At 54.1% G+C, this 15,237-nt stretch overlaps 1 protein-coding gene across 1 annotated transcript in view; it reads right to left on the reverse strand.

The window, feature by feature from the left end:
- The window catches only part of LOC115911716 (transmembrane protein 211-like), a 57,522-nt gene extending 46,189 nt beyond the window's left edge, over positions 1 to 11,333 (reverse strand). The window contains exons 1-2 of the mRNA XM_030962897.1: positions 11,046 to 11,333; positions 1,395 to 1,533 (exon numbers count right to left, since the gene is read on the reverse strand). Coding sequence (XP_030818757.1) covers positions 1,395 to 1,533; positions 11,046 to 11,333 — 427 coding nt within the window. The remainder of the gene's footprint in view (positions 1 to 1,394; positions 1,534 to 11,045) is intronic.
- Between the last annotated feature and the right edge of the window lie 3,904 nt (positions 11,334 to 15,237).

Below are 15,237 nucleotides of genomic sequence, written 5' to 3' on the forward strand. Positions count from 1 at the left end.
CTAGGGAGGGAGGGGGGAACAAGGAGAGAAATTATGGAGGGGCAGCATTTCTGAATCCAAATACATTAAACCATTTAATTCTGTTGACTCAGGGCTGCCTGGCTCTGAATGGGAATTAATCCACAGTGCACGAAATTAAAAAGCACAAGACAAAATGCTTAGCAGGCAATGCCAGGGTTTAAAGCAACCCATTAGCTTGCTCAAACGTCCCCAGTAAATTTTCATTTGTCAATAACGCTTAGAGCCTACAGTTTATTTACAGCCTGTTCAATATTACCAGAACCCCTGGCAGCTCCTCATTTGTATTTATCTGCCACAGTCAGTTTCCTTTCCAGGGACTCTTCCTAATCCTTTGCTTTGTATCTGCTCCAGACACAGCAGGGATGTGCCACCCTCCAGGCAAAGGTAATGTGGGGTTACCCTTTTCCACCCCAGTTATCCCCTGCAAGGGACCCATCCCTGGAGCTGGATCTGCCATGGGGCTCCTCCAGCCTCTGTCCCCCACCCAGGGGACCCACTGGCCACCGGCCAGCAGAGATGGGAATCTCCAGACTGGGAGAAGGGGACAGCACAAGGAGCTGTGTGTGGCCCCACAGTCTGGCTGAGCTGGAGCAGCCATGGCTGAAATCTGTCCTGCTCCATCTGTCCCAAATCAGATCCCAGGGGATGAGCCCTGCAGAGGAGAGCGTGTAACAGGATTTCCCCCCAAAGCAGCTTGAATGCTTCCAGGCAGAGAACAAAGCCTGGCTGACCCTGAGAATTTCTCCAAGCAAAGGAGTTTATTCTTGGGCACAGACACGAAGGGGCATTAATCTCCTGTGGTGGCTCATGGCCAGCTGGGGAGGTTTGGTCCAACACTCAGGGACATGGCTCCCTGCAGGGTTGACAAGTCTCCAGTGGGGTTTGTCCCTCCCCAGCTTCCTCCCCTCTCTCTGCACTCCCCCAAGGCAGAAGCACAGATGATTGCAATGGAATTTTAAGTGGATGCAGCATCACCAGGGCTGCCTGGGGAGATACAGGACAGGCTGGGCAACCCCTGTGTCAGGTGTAAAGCTCAGAGAGGGGAATCCCTCCAGAGGCTTAGCCACAAAGATGGAGCTGGACACGTCACAGGGAGCATCTGCTGGACCCCAGGAGGTGCAGCAGCACCCTGCCTGGTCTCCACACTCACCACAGCCCCCTGAGCTGGGGGCAGTGGGTGTGAGTGTGTCTGTGCCACAGATCCCTGTGTGATTCGAGGTGATGTTCAATGGAGGCAATCACTGAACTGAAGAGCCACTTGCTTTTCTCCCACCCTTGGTTAAAGTTTGCAAGCTCCTCATGCTGCTGAGCTTGAAGATGGCATGAGAGGACACCCCACCTTCCCCCCCAAAGAGCAGAGCCCCATCACTTGCCTGCTGCTGTCTGCATGTAGCCAGCCAGGGTGCAGAGTCGGCGCTCGCAGGCTCCGCCGGGCAGCAGCACAGCCACGATGGCCAGCAGGGAGCTGAGGGCCAGCAGGGCACAGCCGCCCGCACACAGCACTGCACTCGTCTGCAAGGACACAGGGGCTGTCAGAGAGGTCACCCCACACCACACACACCCCAAAATCCCCCTCTGGAACTGGGCAGTGCAGCCCTGTCATGGGCGGTTCTCCCACCTTTTCCCTTCCACCTTTTGTCTCTTCAGTTCACTGCTGAGTGCTGAGCCCGAGGTTCAGCCATGCCCTGCTCCCAGGGCTCACTGGGGCTGCAGTGACAATTGTCCTAAGCCAGTGCCATTAGATGTGTGTGCGGTGTCAGTGCCCCTCCTGAGCACTGAAAGGACCCATGGCAGCCCTGCCCCAGCAGGCCTGGCAATGAGCAGGCATTTTGGGGATCCCACTGCAGCTCTGCTGACATGGCAGGCTGCTCCCACCCCCAGCAGCCTAAAACCAGGGAAAAGCATTAATTCATGGCAAAACAGCTTGCCCTTGGATACAGGTGTTCAATCACTGCACTGCTGCTCTTTCTGTCCCCATTGCAGGTGACAGCGGGTGGCACTGGCAGCAAGGTGGCCTGAACCAGCAGGGACACGTGCCAGCCCAGCCAGGGGCATGGCCAGGGGCACAGAGGGGACCTTCCTCCTCCAGCAGCCAGCTGGTGACAGGGCTTAAACAACATGAGGACACCTCAGGCCCAGCAGCCATGGCAGCTCCAGCACATTCCAGGAATGCTGCAGCTCCTGTCACTTCCCAGCACATTCCAGGGAATGCTGCAGCTCCTGTCATTTCCCAGCACATTCCAGGGAATGCTGCAGCTCCTGTCACTTCCCAGCACATTCCAGGAGTGCTGCAGCTCCTGTCATTTCCCAGCACATTCCAGGGAATGCTGCAGCTCCTGTCACTTCCCAGCACATTCCAGGAGTGCTGCTGGCTCTGGTGAGTCCCCCTGCAGAGACACCTGCCTCAGCTCCTGGAACAGCACAGCTCCAAGGCAGCTCTCACTCCCACCTCCCTGGAAAGCCTGGCTTTTATAACCTGTGTGGGAGCTGTTCTGAGGGGGTCAGGTCCCACTCTCACCCTTTCCAGCCCTCTTGTCCTGGTGAGACATTCTGGTTAGCAGAGCACAGTTTGCCTTTTTTATCTTGCCCTCTCTACCTGAGCTTTTGGGGGAAACAACCCCAATACAGCTTTCCATTTACCTCCCCTCCCCAAAGAGGTCACAAACAATCTGCTACTGTTTGTAATAATATCATTATTACAATAATAATGTAAATTATTCTGCAGGAACCACAGGCAGGCTGAGCAGGGGAAGAGGAATTGGATTTACCCTGGGATGCCCATGGGGAGTCCCAACAGCTCAAAACCCCCTCCCATGAGTGGTGCTGTCCCACAGGCCTGGCCCTGCCCTACACCTACCCCTGTTCCTGACTGCTGAGCTGCCCTGGCTGGTGCTGGGTGACACAGCCACTGCCAGCTGTGTCCCAGCAGCTGCCACTGCTCCAAGGGACACACTGGTGCTGGAGAGGGACAGGCCAGGCACACCTGACACCCTGGTGTGAGTGCTTCTCCTGGGGCTGTGCAGTGGTTAGAAATCAGCATCTTATTTATAGCCTATTTATGCACTGAGCAATGCAAATGCTGTCCCAGCAATAAATGAATTCCTGACATGCAATGCTAAAGGAACAGCAGTGCAAAAGCTACCCAGGGAAATGGAGAGGCTGCTTCCAAGGCACTGAGACCTGGACAGACAAAAGCTGCTTCAGGGCTTAAGGTACAAGGTTGGGACACCCCCAGCAGGGCCCCCTGCCCTGTCCCTACACCAGGAGGGACCCATGGGATTTGGGATGGGATGGGATGGGATGGGATGGGATGGGATGGGATGGGATGGGATGGGATGGGATGGGATGGGATGGGATGGGATGGGATGGGATGGATGTCCCCATTGCACAGACACTCCCCCAGCCTCATGGGGGTCCCCATGGGGAAAGCAGCCAGAGCCCTGGCTCCCCCACTGCTCCCAGGGCAGCAGCATGGCCAGGAATTCTGGATTCATAACAAAAAAAAAGATTACTCTGCCTGGCATCTGCATTTCACCTTCTGCCCGGCAAAACCATCCTCCTTTGCAAGGACCATTAATTATTTAGAGCAATGAATTTTTCAGCAGAAAGGGGTCTTGTGAAGCAGGCTGGTTCTTCTCTTGTGTGAAGCATATTATTTTTAATGATCTAGGTTCTCCTTAATTGTGGTGGCTCAAATCCTCTAAAAACTCACAGTTCCTGCTGGAAACAAGTGATGAGCTGCTCCGACTTAATCCCTGTGGAGAAGTGTGAAGGTCTTCTTCAGGACAAAGTGACAGGAAAAAGGCACAAACAGGCTGGGTGCAGGTGAGTTAAACTGGCAGAAGAACTGGTCTGGTTTGGGAGCTGCCATCAGGGTTTGGCAACAAGACTGAGGGGTCTCAGGGCTGGCAGCACCCTGATGTGCACAGGGGTGGCCAAACCCCCCCAAATCCAGCCAGGCCTTGGCAAAGGGAACAAAGGTCTCGTTGTGAATAAATGGGAGAAGATTCAGGTGAAGGTGAATGGTGAGGTTTGGGTTCTGCCACGTGGGCCAGGAATGCTGAGCCACTCAACAGCTGCTAGGCAGCTCCTGGGGGCAGAAGGGGTGGCAGGGGCACAACTGCCCCAAAAGCAGGTGACAGCAGAAAAGGACACACCACTGCTCTTTGCCTGGCTCCCACATTCTGCTGGCTGTGTGCTGACATTACCTGCCAAAACACTGCATGTGCTCTTGGAGAACAGAAATTTTGCTTTTGTCATAACCTTTCCATGGCCTCAGCTGGGAATTTCTCAAGTGCTCCTGCCCTGTACTGAAGTTGCTCCTGCACAGATCAAAAAGCTGCTTTCAAAGAGAAATAATGTTTAAGTTCGAAGAAGTCCATGAAGCAAAGGTACCAAAGAATAGCAGCTGCAATTCTCTCCTTCCCACTGTGCAGCACCTCCCTCTCTCCTCCCTGTTTGTGCCTGTTGCATCTTGAGCAGAAAGGAGAGGATGCAGGAAACAGATGCAAGGGCTGAAACCCAAAAATAGGCAGGGTGGGGAGGAACAGCAGGGATGCAGGAGACTGCCTGTGAGAGCCCAGCTCAGGCAGGGCAGGAAAAAACCCATTTATCCCAGTAAAGAGCACAGCTCCCAGTGCAAACCCTGCCAGGGAGGCCAGGCTGCCCAGCCCTGGGCATTGCTGACCCCTGGCAGTGCCAGGGAGATGCCCCCAGGGAGGCTATGAGCAATCCTGCCTCTGCCATGCTGGGAAAAGACATAAAACCGTGTCAGATTTTCTGCTCCCACTCCCAGGGAGATTAATTGTTTATCCCCAAACAAATTAATCGTCCCCTGGTGGGACTGTAAATATGCCTTTATGTGGCGTAATAAATTCTGATTAACAACAATCCCCTGCCTGACTTTTAGTGTTTTACAGGTCTGACACATGCCATGGCTGGGCCATTCACTTAGCAATAAATCTGCTGAAGATGTTGTTTCATTCACCAGAAAAATCAAAATTAAAATGTCACATAATAACCATCCTGGGAAGAATTCCTTAATTTCCCTAATGAAAACTTTTGTAAAGTTAACTCATCTTTGAAAGCCAGCATTAAAGCAGGAAGGGGAAGGGAAAATAAACTCTCCATTCCAGTTTTTAGTGCTGAGAAGCAGCACCTGGTGTTTGGTTCAGCAGAGATAAACCAACCTGGCAAAGCTCCTGCCATCACTATGAACTGGGTCATGATGCACATTAGTTTATTAATGCAATTTATTAATTGGCACTTGACCATCCCCAACAGCTGCCATCCTGGATAGGGCCTGTGGTACCCAGGGCAGCAGGCTGAGGGCCAGGTTACAGACTGCTGGGCTGTTCCAGCCCTGCTCAGATCCTTCAGCATCTTTGGAAGTGGGAGCAGAAAATAAATGCCCTAAATAACTGGGAAACAAAGCCACAGGCTCAGTGAGAAAAAGGAAGTGAAGGTCACAGTGTGTCTGGCTTTTTGGGGTATCTGTTGAGAGAAAATCTAAGAAACCCCCAATGAGCTGGAGAAAACTCTAAAGTCATCTGTAAGAGAAGAGGTGGCAAAATCAATCCTGCTTTTGCACTAAATTCAGCACCACCTCCACTAAAACAAAGCTCAGCTAGTCCTGGCCTTTCAGGCAACTTTTCCAATTCCCAGCTCACCAGCATATTCAACAGAACACCAGAGGGGTTAATGCCCAAACTGATCCAAGTAGTGAGGGGCGGGGGGGGAAGGCATTTTTTTAATTAGAGAGAAAATAAGGGACAGATAATACATCTGATGAATTATGGCTGTCTCTTTTTCGCTGCCATTGCATCTGGGGATGCTGGAAAGCAGTTCCTAATGGCACTGCTTTATCTAAGAGGATGATGGATAGTAGTGAAAGACAGAAAAAAAGGGGAAAAGTAAGATATTAGCACATCAATGGTGTGCCTGTGACCTCCATCAAGGGATTCGAACCAACTTAATGAAATTTTAATTAGGCAGCAAGCAGTGCACGGCGCTGGGTACCCGATCAGCGCTCCTTCCCCTCACTCTGTCATTATCCTTCCCTGGGATTCGCCCTTTCCTGGCGCTGGCAGCCGAGCTGCGGCCAGGGAATGCCCCGCGGGTCACCCCTCGGAGGAGGAGCCCGGGCAGAGCGGGATCTGCAGCCTCAGGAGGATGCAGGGAATGTCCCACTGTCAGAATGTCCCTGCCAGCCGGAGCCAGACTCTGCTCTGGGCCCTGCAAAGGGGAAATGCAACATCAGAATGGCTCTGCTGAGCCCTTCCCGAGGTGCTGGTTCAGGATTTGCTCTTTGAGGAGGGGGCAGGTGACCCGTGTGACCTGACCATCCCTGCCAGGAGTGGCCAAGCAGCTTCCCTGAACCTCTGAGAGCAGGGACAGAACTAATCCTGAGAGCAGCCTGGCTGCATTTTCCATCAACCTGACCTGCCAGGGCCCACCCTTAAGCTGTCCTGCCTCAGCTCCCCTTTCAGCCCAGCTTAGCTGAGAGAGGCCGGTGAGTCCCAATGGTGGTTTGTGACTTGGGCACTCAAATGTGGGACCACAGCCCAGGAATTACAGGTTCCCCCACTACCAGTCCTGTTAATGTAGGTCAGAAAAGTCTGGGTGGCTGCTGAAAGCAGATAAATCTGCTCTGGGGTAATGTGCATGAAGGTGGTGATGTCAAGAATTCCTTACACTCAGTGCTCACAACTCTGGCCAAGGTTGTGTAAGTGCAATTAAAAAAAATGGACTGGCAGACAGAGTCTGCTCTCTTGGGAAGTTCTTAGGATGAGGAGCTTTTTAAAAGTTGATTTCCTGATAATCCCAAGTTAATGTGCTGGCCTAATACACGACTCTGGAGGCGCAGAGCAGACTCTGCCTGAGAGGCAGCACACACTGAGTCCCTGCTTGGCTCACGCTGCTTCTCTCCCTAATTCCAGAGCCTGTGCTAGAAGAGGAGTGACAGATTTCCACAGAGTGACAGATTTCTTCCCATCTCCATGAAGACCCATCAGGGCTGCTGATCTGCAAACCTGGCCCCAATGAGCAAACCCCAGATGACATCAGGGACCCAGGGCTGACCTGATGCAGTGAGAAACCTGCAGTGAAGATTTAATGCAAAGGGTAAGCAGGTTTATTGTACATTTTCACTAAGCTTTGCTGAATCTTTTCAAGTCCTGCTTTAAAGCCCAGGAAAAACCACTCAAGAAACTGCTGGGCTTGGGCAAAGCCTCCCCCCTGTCCTGAGCAGGTTATTTTGGGCTGTGCTCCAGCATGGCATCACTGGCTCCATAGGCAAATGGCCCATGTGGCTTTAACCTGAATATCATGGGCTGATCAGCTTCTTTGTTATTTTAGATTTCATGCTTGGCAAAGCCTGAAAATAATTGGAGACTATCTGGAAAAATAAAAATAGAAATCTGAAATGTGGCAGCAGCAGCTTCCGAAGTGCAGCACTGAGACAGGAACCCATGAGCCAAATGCTCCCACTGAAAGAGAAAATAAATTAGCTGAGGATGAAGCACTATTTTGCACATACACAGTGATCTGGCACCAGGAAAAAGAAAAGAGAAGTCATGAGAGGCAATGAAACCACTCAGAGCTCAAAAGTTCACCTGTTTTTTTTTTTTTTTTGGCCTTCCAAGACCAATCCCCTCTCCACGGGGCACCTACACACCTTGGGATGCCCCTCTGCAGCTCCAAGTAATCCCACAACAGATCCTAAGGGCCTCACTCACAATTGGCTGGGCAATATCACCATCACCATCCTTTCTCCTCTGGCTCCAGCCAAATCCTCTCCAGTTTCCATCAGCTCCTGCAAGGTCTCAGCCTGTCTACAACATCTGCAGCCATCAGGGATATTTTATTATATCCCACCCCATCAAATAACCATCATGATGCTGAGCTCAGTGCCAAGCCCCAGCAGCACTGACAGGGTTAAATTAAAGGTACCCATGATATTAGAGAGCTGCAAAGTAATTATGAAAGGAAGCAGAAAAAAGCAGCAACTCCAAGCAGACATGAAGGCCCTCTTAAGAGAAGAAAGGCATGTTAATTAACCTCCAGACATGATTCAAAGCATCATTTGTAGCACGATTAACATAATCCCCCAAGTGCACACACAACTGGCATTAACGATCATTTGCAGGACTGAACGCTCCCCACCCTTCAACAAATCGGCACAACGGAGCAGGGAAACACCAGAACGGCAGCGAGACAAAAAACCCCCGTGTTCCCCAGGGATGGGCATCCCTGCTGCGGGTGGGCATCCTCCCAGTGTGCTCAGCATCCTCCCAGTGTGCTCAGCATCCTCCCAGGTGTGCTCAGCACCCTCGCAGTGTGCTCAGCATCCCCAGGTGTGCTCAGCATCCCCAGGTGTGCTCTCAGCATCCCCCGGTGTGCTCAGCATCCCCAGGTGTGCTCAGCATCCTCCCCAGGTGTGCTCAGTGCTCAGCACCCTCCCAGTGTGCTCAGCATCCCCAGGTGTGCTCAGCATCCCCCAGGTATGCTCAGCATCCCCCGGTGTGCTCAGCATCCCCGGTGTGCTCATCATCCCCAGGTATGCTCAGCATCCCCCGGTGTGCTCAGCATCCCCCGGTGTGCTCAGCATCCCCAGGTGTGCTCAGCATCCCCAGGTGTGCTCAGCATCCTCCAAGATGTGCTCAGCATCCACCCAGGTATCCCAGGTGTGCTCAGCATCATCTCCAAGATGTGCTCAGCACCCTTCCCTTTGGTCAGCATCCACCCAGGTATGCTCAGCATCCCCAGATGTGCTCAGCACCGTCCCATGTGCCACCAGCTCCACTCTAGAAGAGCTCCTGATCCCCACATCAGCTTCAGCCCCACTGCCCCCGGCAGCCCCAGCTCCCCCCTCCTGCAGCAAACTCCACTGGAGCAAATGCTCGAGGCTCTTTTCAGGAGCTCCCAGATTCCCGTCCATGTTCGGCTTTCATTTAAAGAAGGAGCTGCCCATCAGATCGCTGGAAAACTTGGAAATTAATGTCACGGCTCTGAGGGCAAAGAAAAAAGAGCCACGATTTCCCCGTCTCTCCAGAACAGAGAGAAATCTCCTGCTTGAACTCGTGGATGGGGTTCTCAGCCGTGCTGAGCACCGAGGCGTGCGGGCTCGGAGGCTGCTCATGCGGGAAAGCCAAAGCTGTCGCCTGCCTCAGCAAAGCTGTCAGGACTATTTTATTGCATTCCAGCCCATCAAATAACCATCACAACAGGTATTCTCCCCTCCTCATGGCAGAAAGATGGTAAGGGAGCACTCTCCTCTGAAAGAGTCTGCACTGGATGTTGTTCATTAATTATTTGGGTGGTATTAACAGAGGTGACACGGACATGTCACCGAAACGCCCTGCAAACTCCCCTTGGTGCTGTGATTATTCATCTCTCCCTCAGCCCAAGCTCAGGAACTCAGAGACTTCGTGCTACATCATATTCTGGATCTCAATGTTTTCAGAGGCTGAAGCTTGTTCAAATGAGTCACTGCTGAGCTTCCTTCTTATCTTTAAAGTTTGTTATTACTTGGAAGTGTTTATCTGCATCACATTTGCAAAAACATCTGAACAAAGGCCAGCCCATGGAAACAAGAGCATTTTTGCACCTTTTTATATAAATAGTTAGGAGTTTATACAGCTGGTTCTTTTCTTTGCAATTCACAATATTTGTCTCTAATGCCAATTTTAAGGACCGTGATGGGATTTAAGCAATCACACGCAGCCCTGGTGTCCTGGCAGAGATAACAGCGCAGCTCCATGGCAGGCTGAGAATCCAGCTGCTGACAGCCACCCTTTGTGCCCGGCACAGCCCCGAGCTCCGGGGATGCTGCCCCGGCTTGGGGACCCTGCCACAGCGTGACCTGGAGCGGGTCCAAGCTCGTGTGTTCCGAGCAGAGGCGGGGATTTCACACTCACAGCCTCGGGGTAAGGATGAAGGGAGAGGAGGGGGGGAGGACGGGGCCAAGCGGGCGCTGGGATGCTGGGGCCGGGCTTTGTGCGCTCCCTGCACACACCCAGTGTGACCGGCGGCTCTTTGTCACCCCGGGACACCACAGCAGCTCCAGCCTCATGGGGCGTCTGGGCCTCCTTCCTTCCCAAAACCTGGCACGGGCATCGCCCCGGGTGGCCGGGCAGGGGGACAGCCACGATCCCCCCATCCAGGCTCAATTTCTGCATCCACGTGTCCCAGGAGCAGCAGTTTCAGCACCTCCCCGCTCCCTCCTGCACAGCAAACAGCCGGGAGCGATGCTCAGCCCCGCTGGGAGGCACAGAAACCTCTGCAGCTTCCCCGAGTCCCTCCCGCGCACCCCGCAGCAGCCTGCCCGGGCAGGGCGGGGGGATCTGGGGCCCCGCAGGGCGGGGTGGCCGGGTCAGCCCCGCGGCACTGCCGGCACCTGCACCGCGGCCACGCTGCGGCTGCACTGACCACCACGCTGGCACCGGGGTTCAGGCAGCACCCCGAGAACAGCCCAGCATCCCAAAGAGGGATGAGACCCCGCAGGGATCACGGGACACCCAGGGGGTGCTGAGGAGATGCTCAGAGGCAGGACGGGGGGGATGCAGAGGACGGAAGGGATGCTGGAGAGAGCACGAGGAGATGCAGAGGATGCTCGAGGGGGATGCAGGGGATGCCTGCGATGATCCGGGCAGGATAGGGAAGCTGGAGCAGCTCTGGAAGACAGGACAAGGGAAGCTGGGGTGATGACAGGAGGAGCTTAGGGACGTGAGGAGGACAGAGAGATACCGGAGAGCCTGGAGCAGGTCTGGGGGGAGGCCAGGAGGTGATGGGGTGACGCCGGGGAGCCGAAAGCAGGCAAGGGGGGATGCCGGGGAGGTGACGGGAGCTGCCGGGGAGGTGATGAGGGATGCCGGAGAGCCAGAAGCAGACACGGCTGATGTCGGGGAGGTGACGGGAGCTGCCGGGGAGTGCAGGGAAGGGCAGGCGGGATGTCGGGGAGCTGCCGGGGGATTCCCGGGAGCCCGGGAGAGGCGGTGGGGGTGCCGCGGCGGGGAGGCGCTCACCTGCCAGGAACCGGAGGGGATGTCTCCGAAGCCGCCGGGGCCGGCGGAGCCGTGGCAGCCGCGGGGCGGCCCCGCGCAGCGCCAGAGCAAGCCGAAGCCGGCGGCGGCGCGGCCGGGCGGCAGCAGCCAGGCCGGCGAGAGGAAGGCGGCGGCGCAGGCGGCCAGGAGGCCGGCGGAGAGCAGCGCCCAGAAGCAGCCGACGCCGCTGCACATGGTGCGCCGGCGGGGCAGGGAGCCCGCGCCCCGCGCCGCCCCCGCGCCCGCCACCGGCACCGGCACCGACAGCATCGGCGGCGCGGGGCGGCCGGCGGGGCCGGGCGCGGGGCCGGCAGCGCTGCCCGCGCCCCTGCGCGCTCCCTGCGCGTTCCCTGCGCGCTGCCTGCGCCGCCCCCCCCGCGGGGCGCGGCTGAGGACGGGCGCGGTTGCGACACCCGCGGCGGGCGGGGGGATCCGGGGCGGGGGGAGCGGGGTCACCTGCGCGCACCCTTCTGGGGCTGTCACGGCGATTCTCCGCCCGCCGCAGGCTGCGCCGCGGCCCCGAAAGGGTCGGGTCGTTGCTGCCGGGAATTACCGGCGGTATTTTTAACCCTCCCTCCGTGCCCGCACACGGTGATGGTGCCGCTCCGCTCCTGCAGCTCTCCCGGACGGGGACACGCGTGGGGAACGCGGGTGCGGGAATTCCGCGGTGGCACCGCGCGGGGGATTGAAACCCGCCGTGGCAGGGAGGTTTAGACTGAAACCCTCCGGGGCAGAGAGGTTTAGACTGAAACCCTCCGGGGCAGGGAGGTCTCGGGCTCGGGGTCCGCCGGCTCGGGCGGTGTTATCCTCTCATCCCGCAGGTTTCTCCAAGGTGCTGGAGGTAGAGCGGCTGCCCAGGAGCCTGCGCTTGCTTGAGGTGTAAAAGCTGCGCCTCCCAGTGCAGATGGATTTTTATAACAGTCATTCTAAAAACTTCATGGATCAGGTTTTATTCCTGCTAAACCTCACGGTGCAGCACGGATTGGTGTTTTATACTTGTGCCTCGCAGATCTTACGGGTTTTCTCGGCTTCCAGGAGCTCAGCTGTTCCCCCGAGCGGTCCCACGTCCATCAGCCGCATAAAGAATCAGATCCTTTTTAAAATGTAGCAAAAAATGTCTTTATCCTGCGCTAATGTCCTCGGGCGGGTTTCGGGCACTTACTGCCGATAGCGCTGAAACAGGTAAAGACATTTGGGCAGCTTTTGGTTAAAAAACGATGTTTTCCTTTAGATCCAGGGCGCGTTGGTTGGTGTTTAAAGCGCAGCGCTTGGAGAGGGCTCCGAGTCCTGGGAAGCCCGTGCAGATCCCGGCAGCACAAGCCGGGGGCTTGGCACCCTCTCCTGGTGCGCGCCCGGAGTGCTGCGGCAGCGATGGCAAATCCGCTCCTGCAGCTGAATGAATGCAGGGGCAAAGCCCCGGGAACGCTGCGCTTCTGTCCTCATGCGGCCCTTGGGCTCCAAGGGGTGTGTCTGTGTCCTGCTTTTAGAAATGCCGCGGATGCTGCTCGTCCTGGGACCTCGGGAAAGTTCTGGAGGGACAAAATCACACTCAGGCTTGTTTTTCCCCCCATATCCCTGGCTCAGAGAAATACCCGAGTGCTGTCATGTGCTGCATCGCTTCTTGTACTCCTTGAGGGATCGAGAAAAGCAAAAGGTGGGGGAAAAAAGAACGGAGAAACAGAAGATGGTGTTAAAATAAATTATTATTTTCCAGGTATTTATGGTGCCATAGAATGGCCAAGAGTGGGGAAAGCACTGTGGATTGGAGGAAGGTCATCTGAGGTGAGTCCCACAGAGCGCTGGCAGTGCCATCTGGGCAGGGTGGAGGTGCCACCGTTTGCCTTCCCTAATTCAGAACAATTCCTGAGTGGCTCCAGCCCTGCAGAAAAGGCTCCGTTCCTGCAGGAGCAGCCACGGCAGGGCTGGGAAGAGCTCAGGACCTGGAGATTTTCTGCTTTTGCTGCTCAGTGCTGCTTCCCAGAGCTCTGTCCAGCACACCTGCAGGTCACCAACCAGCCCTTCCTGCTGGGAGTGAACCTTGTTTTGTACCTTTTTACCCCATTTTACACTTCAAACCTCGAGTTCTAACTCACCCACTGGGAGTCAGGCAGAGACTCTTCACCCCTTGTTTGAACAAACCTTCCTCCCTGGGAATGTGCCCCGTGGAAGAAAACAGGGAGGAATTGCAGGGTTTTAATAAAAGCAGTTAATTTTCACCAGGCTGGGACGTGGGAGAATTCCTTTCTTTGAAATGCTCAGCACGGGTACCAACCCTCCTGTTCCCATGAGGTTCATGGACTGAGGTCAGCCAGAGCCAAACCTGCCAGGAATTCTGTGTGTGCATGCAGACACTTGTTTTCCCATTAAAAAAAAAAAAAAAAGAAAATTAGGAGTAAAATAGAAGTCTCTAATTGAAGGTGCTGTGAGTTTCAGTACAAAGACAGAAACTTTGACTCCTGATGTGTTTAGGACATTATTATTTATTCCAGAGTAAGAGCTCAGCTGTTGAAGTCCTTACTCATGTAATTTTTGCTGTGTTCCCAAAACAGTGAGAATTCTATATATGAGAGAGAATCCCAATATCATGGGAATAAATGGACTGTCCCAAAGATGGGAGAAATGGGAATGCCCTCTAACGTGTTACATTTGTGCTTTTGTGCTGTAATTGAGCAGAGCAGTGCCCTGTGATTAATTATCAAGGCTTGTTCTGCTTTATTATATCTGTCCAAACATGATCATTCCGTTCAGATCTTTTCAGATAATAATGTTTACTTCTTTTTCTACCTGTGGAGAGGAAAAAATCAAGCAGTGAGAGCTTTTTTTTATTATTATTTGAATATTTTCATTTAGGGAGGAGTCCCTCAGCTTCTCTGACATTGGCCAACCCATGTCCTGAAGTCATATTTAACTGATTGCTCAGATAATTAAACTGTCATGTTCTGGTAAATGCTGCAGCACCTGCTGTCACTCACACTTCCAGTTCAGATCCAGGTCCAAGGCTGAGTGAGCAGCTCTGGATTGGAGTTTCAGCCCTTCTGAATTCCCAAAAATGAGGGAAAATTTCGGTCCAGGGAAGGTAATTCATGCCAAACTCTTGTGTCAATCATTGCATCCTTCTTCAACCCCCATGTATGCCCTGAAACCCAAGAGGACTGGGTGCAAAATTTTTGGCAGAATATGTTAATTTAGTGTTCCCTGAGTCATGCCATTCTTTCCAGTTTGCTTATCTTCAGAATGTTTTAGTGTATTAGCAGTCTCTGAGGTTATGTGCCAATTAAATAATTCCATTCATTATGCAGAAACCATATAGAATAGTTCATTATGCTTCAGCCAGCCTCTGGGCATGTGTACAAAACTGTATCAAAGAGCACCAGTTAACAAAAATAATATCAAAAGAGAAAACGCAATTGCTACAGGGTGTTGATCAGCGGCACCATCCCGCCCAGGAGACGGCTCCATCCCAGCCCTGGAAGATCCCTGTGTACCTTTTATGCCATTTACAATTTATGAGTCTTAATTACTGAGTGTTTGTAAAGAGCTTTGGAATGCTCGGATGAAAGGAGGCGCAGAAACTCAGGCAATGATTATTAATTACATCACTTTGGCACGGCTCAGGCAGCAAGGGCAGGACAGTTACACGGCACAGGGTGACACTGCATCGATCCGGGGTGACACGGGCATGGCAGAGCTGCCCTCTGGCTCTGAGCCTCAGTTTCTCACACACTCACAAACCAGAATTTGTATCACAGTCATTACAAAGTGTTTGTAAAGCTTTTAGAGCAGAGATCTCCTCAGAGATCAACCTGAGGAGTTTCTCCTGAGATATCAACCTAAGCGCCGTGTCATGGTGACAAACGTCCCTGGCAGGTGAGGGAAGAGCAGATTTGCCTCGGGAGGATGATTAAGACGATTTTTGTGGCAGGATTCGGGATGCAGACGGAACTGACTTATGGAACAGCAATTCTGCAGGTGGAGAGCGGCCCGGCAGGGATTTCTGGCTGTGCTGGACTCGGGCTGCCGTGGGATGAGGGAGCCGCCGAGGGATGAGGGAGCCGCCGCATTCTGGCACCGGCCGCGGCCCCGCGTGTCCCGCACAGACAGGGCCTACAGGGCTGCAGGACTGGGACCGGCTGTGCAGGGCCCTCACACCCCGGGCGGGGCTGTCCGTCTGTCT

This window comes from Camarhynchus parvulus, chromosome 19 (genome assembly GCF_901933205.1).
Source record: "Camarhynchus parvulus chromosome 19, STF_HiC, whole genome shotgun sequence".
In the NCBI taxonomy this organism is placed as follows: domain Eukaryota; kingdom Metazoa; phylum Chordata; class Aves; order Passeriformes; family Thraupidae; genus Camarhynchus; species Camarhynchus parvulus.